The sequence below is a fragment of the Belonocnema kinseyi genome, chromosome 6 (assembly GCF_010883055.1).
Source record: "Belonocnema kinseyi isolate 2016_QV_RU_SX_M_011 chromosome 6, B_treatae_v1, whole genome shotgun sequence".
Taxonomy (NCBI): domain Eukaryota; kingdom Metazoa; phylum Arthropoda; class Insecta; order Hymenoptera; family Cynipidae; genus Belonocnema; species Belonocnema kinseyi.
The window spans coordinates 108,179,215-108,186,580 of NC_046662.1; the positions used below are offsets into that span (position 1 = coordinate 108,179,215).

At 35.9% G+C, this 7,366-nt stretch overlaps 1 protein-coding gene across 1 annotated transcript; it reads right to left on the reverse strand.

The window, feature by feature from the left end:
* Positions 1-3,133: 3,133 nt before the first annotated feature.
* Positions 3,134-3,763, reverse strand: LOC117175541. Its single transcript, XM_033365249.1, has one exon. It carries the CDS (start codon positions 3,761-3,763, stop codon positions 3,134-3,136), a length of 630 nt encoding a protein of 209 aa, XP_033221140.1.
* Between the last annotated feature and the right edge of the window lie 3,603 nt (positions 3,764-7,366).

Consider the following 7,366-nt stretch of genomic DNA (forward strand, 5'->3'; position numbering starts at 1 on the left):
AATGTTGCCGGCGCCGACAATATTGTTTTTTCAAACAATGGATTCAATATTCACGCATGCAGAGTCGTCAAATGCAGTCAATTAAAACCTTCACTATGCTTCATTTGCATACATAAACAATTCATTCTTCAGTTGCTTTTCATTGAAAATTTCTATTTTTCATTTGTCTAAAAACAATCTTTTTCCTATTTATTTACTCTCTTTCTGAAAAATCACCTCCAAAACAATGAGAAACCTGTCAAATTGTAAGTTATACAGACATAACCTTACCATCCGCGACCTTACCACCCAATCAACAAATTATTCTTCATCTACACGCAAGTCAGAAGTTTGACAAGAAACATTTAATTCGGCGTATTTAATATAATTCTTTTGTAATTTTATACTTTACGCGGCAATAAATAGGTTTAGTAAGGTCACGCCGACAATCGGACACTTCTGGCATCATTGTCTAGCTTTGTGATACACGCACGATCAACTTTCGAACACAATTTACCACTGTACACAAACTATACCTTTTTATGTCAAAAAATTGATTTATTTTTATTTAATTATTATTTTACGATTCTAACAATTATTTTAATAAATCTGCAACAAACATGATTTTCAAATAGAATATGTACAGTTCGAATTGTAATCGCCAACGTTTCACTCATCAGAACGTATTAAATTGCCATCGAATTTTAAGACGAAATGTACGGTATGTATACACATATCGCAGAATTTCAACAGTTTTGAATGCGTTATCAATCTCATATTTTAAATATGCGTTTTAATACCTTTTATCGGGAAAGGATTTTGTCCTATTTCAATTCTATTTAATGTGATCAAAGTTTCAACTAAAAAGTGTACACATTTTAATTATTATTTTGATGATTAACATTGCACTCAACTCAATAGTGTTGAATGCGATGAGGCAAACGCGAACTTTGAAGACAATTTAATTCTCTCCAGCGAGTGAAGATTGGGAACAAAGCAATGCCATTGTATTGCATCAGCTGACCTCGAAAGTTGGAATCATTTGAATGCTATCTGCCGACTCTAATTGTCAAGCAGATGAATAGTAATTAAATGCGCACACAAAATTCGGTAAATGAAGTCAATTGAATTGCTTTTGTGGAAGGTAAAAGAGTGCATTATAAAATTGGTAAGAATGTAGACTATAATGCAATTGTTTTATCATGAAATCTGGAAATTGTAGTACATTATTATTTTTGAAATCGTACTTTGGAATGAAGAATACAGTTTTTTTTCTAACACTTCCAAACATGTTTTATGGTAAAAAAAACCTGTATAATTAAAAAGATAATCGATCTAGTTGCCTAAGATCGCGTCAATTTGACGAGCTTTCTCACTCGCACACTTTCCCATATATAGGAAGAGGAAAACTTGGCACCTGCGCACGAAAATTTCAGATTTTTCTGTAATGTACCTACCGAATTTCTTCTATACTTACAACTTAATTGCGTCACTTGGTATATGTTACGTAACTTTAAACTTACACTTTCACACATTTAGAAGAAACGAATAATGTTCAACAATATCTATATCATTAACAATAAACAAAAATACACTTGAAAATGGGTTTAAAGTTACTATGTGAGGTTATAGATTAATATCATTCTCCGGGACAACTGAAGATGGCTCTGTTGGCGCACCAAATATCTACGAGCGGATCTGTGTACAACCCAAACGTGGATCTTTCCTCTGGTCGGCTATCTTCACCGCATTTCAGCTCATTTCGGAAGTCGCATGTGTGTGGCCTCTGCGCAATGTATTTGGCGCGATTTTTGAATTTAAAAAAGTGGATTTGAGTACTTTATTGGGAGTGTTTACAAATTATGTAAAAGAAATATAATTCAATTAATTTTTTTCTACTTTTTACTAATTTTTTTATTGCACCTTATAGTTCTTAAACATATTTCTCATATTTTATCACTATATAAATTTTATACACTACACATATATCAAAAAGTTCAGTCAATAAAATATTTAAGAAAATTTTTAAGTTTAGTGTTATCACATAAAGTTTTTGGGATGTATTTTTAAAACTTTAATTCTAATTAGCATTTCATTAATTTCTTAATTCGCTTATCCCACATAATAACAGAAATTATCTTAAATCACTAGGCACATTAATTATTTTTTTCACTTCGCTCTTATTTTTAGACTCTAATAAACGTTTCCACGTGCGGCAAGATTTTTTGTGGAGTGAAACCGTTGGGGTTCGATTTTCGCATTGTTAGGATGTACAAAAATTGGTTCAAAGCATAGCACACTGGATGCACCATCGTTATTGCATAATTTCTGAATTTCTTGAAGAAATTTGTCGGTTGCTTGAAGCAACCTAGGAATTGCATCACCGGAAGCCTTTGTTGGTGTGTTAGATGCCATATCTATTTAAGTTCTTATTTTTAATTGATCACTTACGGAATCTCTAATGGTCGACTGATTTTTCGATGTTTCTACTACGAGAGCTACCTGTTCATTAAAAAACTGATCTCTGCGATTTGCTTTTTCCGCAGATAGCTCTAGATCTTCGGCAGGTATTACTTCGCTGTTGACTTTTTGTCTGTTGAAATTCTATTAAAAGAGCAGGTCAATGAATCAATTATATCCGAAAACTTTAAGTTAATCTAGAAAAACAGAGTTTTATTCAATACAACGAACTTACACACACACTCGCTCCAAACGTCATGAGTTTACTCTCTCTCGCATTCCGTACGCTTTCTTAGCGCCCTCTCGCGGTGAGCGCGAATTCAGTTCAAATTCAAATCTTGACATCCTTCCACCTTGAGACTGTGGCTCAACTCATTCAAAAGATATTTATTTTTACATGACAATATTCGTAGTATTCAGGCATCGTAATTTCAAAATTCGAAGAATACATAATAAAAACGCAAAAAAAATAATATAAGTGCGAACCTAACCATTATAGAATGTAAGTTTTTCGACCAATCGCCGGAGTAAGAGCCATAAAATCACTTGGTTCCTCCGAAACGTAGGTTAGTGGTCGCGAATTAAGCGTGTGCTCACAATCGCACAGAACGGTGCACATTTCCTCGTAAGTGACACATGCTTTACTGAGAACCTTACGTAAAATTACTTTTAGCATCCCGATTAATCGCTCCCATCAACCTCCCCAACATGTCGCACTCGGTGGATTGAAACTCCAATCAATGCGCTTCACAGAGCTGTATTTAGAAATTTTATCCCAATTTAAAGACTCGAACGCATTATCGGCGCCGACAAAATTTGTCCCATTATCACTGTAGACGATGGAGGGTCTTCCACGACGTCCGATAAATCGATGAAAACTATCTAAAAATACTTTAGTTGACATTGACGTTACTGGTTCTAGGTGAACAGCTCGATATATTGCGCACGTGAATAAGCAGATCCAACCCTTTTGCTTTCCACGTAAAAACACTGGCCCAGCAAAATCCACCCCAATTACTTCAAATACCGCTGCATTTTTTACTCGATGGACAGGTAAATGGGCTGGATCAGCTTTCATTTTCTTAGCGTCGAATTTCTTGCACCTAATACATTTCGATACAACAGATTGGACAGTCTTTCGCATAGATAGAATCCAAAATTTCTCTCGTAAATGACATATTAAAGTTTGCACGCCAGCATAACACATATTTTCATGAGTTTCTCGGATTAGTAATTCAACAACTTTGTGTTTACCATCTAGCACTATTGGACATATGAACGAGAAACTATCATTGCGTTCAACGATTTTACTTTTTAAACGCATTAGATCATCTGAATGCACAAAAGTTTGTAGCGGGGCTAATTTTGAATCTTTTTCGTTAGAAAACATTTGACCTTGTAACCACTTCAAAAACTTTAGTTCGATCGGAAAAATCTCTTGACAGGTTAATCGATTACCAGTGTATTTCTCATCTTTTAGTTTAAAGTTTTTAAATCTCAGCATAATCGCGTAAAATCTTATGATCTTACTATAAGAAGAGAATTTTTCTAAATATTTTATATCCATTTTCTCATCTGCGTTTAACAATGCAATTTGAGCTGACCGCTTTAGCTCATCACCTACCTCATTCTCATCAACTTTATCAGTCAGTATCGGCCAGCTGTCACTAGTCTCGCGAAGCCAATCGGGCCCTCCTACCAGCGCGAATCGAGCAATTGCTTTGCCTGACAACCACGAGAAGAAGGATCAGCTGCATTTAATTCGCCCGGCACGTATTTCCACAACCCCGATGAAGTCAACTCTCTTATTTCGCAAACACGGTTCCAAACGAAAATACCCCACTGTTTATCTCGGCCCAGCCATGCCAATACAGTAGTTGAATCTGTCCAGTAAAAACTTGTTATGCCTTCATAATGTAAGGCTTTCATGATTTCGCTATTTTGTCGACTACCAATGCACGCAGCTAAAAGTTCCTTACGCGGGATAGACATATTCTCCGGAGCGACACGCGATTTGGCTGTCAGTAGTTTTAATTCGACGCCGTCTTGGTTTTCTGCTCGTAAAATGTGACCGCAGTATATGATAACTTACTAGCGTCACAAAAGGTGTGTAAAGTAAAATATCCCGACCCAAACTTCCTCGGAATTTCAATTTCGGGCAAATAATTTAACTGATTCCGCCATTGCAAAAACTCCTTTCTGACAGATTCATCAACGGGCACATCCCAATCGAATTTATCTTCGTATAACCCCTTTAATATTAATTTATAAAGTAGCCTCACAGGGCAGATGAAACCTATGGGATCAAAAACTTTATGTGCCGCCGAGAGGATTGACCTTTTAGTGATTATTTCATCACCCTTTTCTTGTAAAAGGGAGGGATTAATTGAAATTGCGTCGCGTTCTTTATTAAAAGAAATTCCGAGCACTAGTGCTGTTTCTTTTTCGCTGGAATCGCGGGTAAACTCCCACCCTCCTAAATCAAAACCGCCCTCTCTCATTATGTCTTTGGATACCGAGATAAAATTATTTAATTCTTGTGTGGAGTCTACGCTTGTAGTGCAATTGTCTACATAAAACGATTTAGATAATTTCTCGATCATTTCTTTCGACCAATAACTGTAATATTTCTCAGTGACGGCTCTTGCTATATTCGCAAAATGATGCTCTAGAGCTGCTCCCAATATAAAAGGACTGCAAGTAAGGTCAAATACTACTCGCTTGTGTCGAAAAACTACAAGTTTCCCACCTACAAACCAAAGAAAAAGCAAAAAACACGATCTTTTTTATTAATTTCTATCTGTAAAAATGCTTTGTGAACATCCGCTAATACTGCGATATCGTGTTCTCGGAATCTTAATAAGGATGCTGGAACTAACTCGATTAAATTTGGACCTTTTTCGAGACACTGATTTAAAGAGGGAAACCCCTTTTCACTCGCGGACGCATCAAAAACCGGTCTAATTTTAGTGGTACTCTCTGGCTTGACAACATGACAATGAGGCAAGTAATGAGAAAAAAGATTCAGCTCATTTTCCGGTACAAGCTCAATAATCCCTTCTTCAACACACTCTTTAAAAACCATATCGTACTTTTTAAAAAGACCGTCTTTTTCTAATTTTTTCACTGTACTATTTAACCTTGTTCTAGCTAAAGCAAAGTTACGGAATAACGGTTAGAATCATTTGAAGAGATTGTTTTAAAAAAATTCTCTTTTACAATTGCTTCCTGTAAACTCCGATCCAATTTTTCTTTGGGATGTTTAATACCTAACACATTCAAATTTCACAGTTCTGAAACTTTTGCATCGGAAACAAACATTGAAACTCATTGATCGTTCAGTGTTCGAAACCTGACTTGTGACAGTCCAACCAAAAACTGTCTATAAAATAGTGAGACCATTCGATAAATCGTGTTTTTTACCTTTCATGATTTTACCGGCAATATCCGCGCCTATGAGAACGTCAATCGAGTCATCAAAATTCTTAGCATTTGAATCTAAATCGCATAGTGAAATGTAATTTCCATGCAATTCCTCAACCCATTCCATTCTTTTTACGCTTGGAATATTTGCACAAATAACATCTTTACTCATAGCTCGAAAATTGCATGCATAATCGCCCCCAATACTCTTCATACGAACTAAGTACATATCATGTGGCTAACTCTGCGTTCTTATACCGCCAAATAAGGAATAAGCAATCTCTACTTTCCCGGTCGGTTCATAACCTAAAAACTCTACGACACTAGCTTTAATATAGATCGTTGAGAACCGCCATCAATTATTGCTCGAGCATACTTTACTTTAGAATCTGAGTACAACTTTACGCGTATCGTTTGTAAATAAACGTCTGGTAGACTACAAAAACTTGCGAGGTTCTGTTCAAAGATTTTGTTTTGTAACGGCGTTTCGATTTTGCCCGAAGCTACATTATTCGAATTACTGCAAAGATCCGGACAGAAATGTATCATGTGACGGTTTCCGCACCAGGCACACACGATATTTTAACTCTGCAGTCTTTTGAGAGATGTGCCCGTTTCAAACACTTAAAGCAACAACTATTCTCTTTAATTATATTTTTCCTAACATCAAGAGACATTTTCTTTGCTTTATCACACGCGGCATTCTCATGGTTATTACTACAAAAAATACATTTTTTACATTTCTCCTCTGTGAAAAGTAGAGCGCTTGCTGTAGCTGCCTCCTGCGAGGAGTCCATCTTACCTCTGCTTCCTTTCGTCTTTTCCCGTTTTTCATTCCCCGTCTGCATAGAAAAACCGTTGACCGCCACGGTTATTCCCTCTTCATTTTTGACCTCCGCCTCCAAAAATTGGAGTAGCTTCGTCAAGCGGTCCGTCGTTTCAGCACCATCTGTAGGGGTAGCGTTGCTCATGGCCGACCGTTGCCACGTCCGTAGACCTCCGTAAGCATTGCCGGGCAATACCTTCCAATTTTCGCAAAATTATAGATTAGAGACTATTAATGTTTTAAGAATGATTATTTACAAATGGTGAACATCGAGAAATTCTAGATTAAAATTTTTAATTTCGAACAATTTTAAGTTAGGAGTATTTAAAGTTGAAGAAAATGTGAATTGAAATATTATTGTACAAGTTTTATTTAAAAATCTAATCATTTCATCATTTTACTTTGATATTTCATAAATTGCACAATTTTAAACTATAGTATAGTGGCCAGTGAAATTAAAATAATTATGAAATGAGCCTATTCAACTTTTTAAGCCGTAATTGGGACTGATATGACTGCTACAATAGGATGGTCCAAACTGCAATGCATTCCAGGGTTTTATCGAAACGTCACAAACCTTTTAGGGATTGAAGAGGAGTGTCAAACATTATGTAATTATTTAAATAATTATTAGTTGCTTATTTTCAAAATCTCTAAAAATTGAGCCAGAGATTTCTA

Coding starts and splice junctions, on each gene's coding strand:
- LOC117175541 (XM_033365249.1), bottom strand. CDS start 3,763: ATGCGTTTAAAAAGTAAAATCGTTGAACGCAATGATAGTTTCTCGTTC.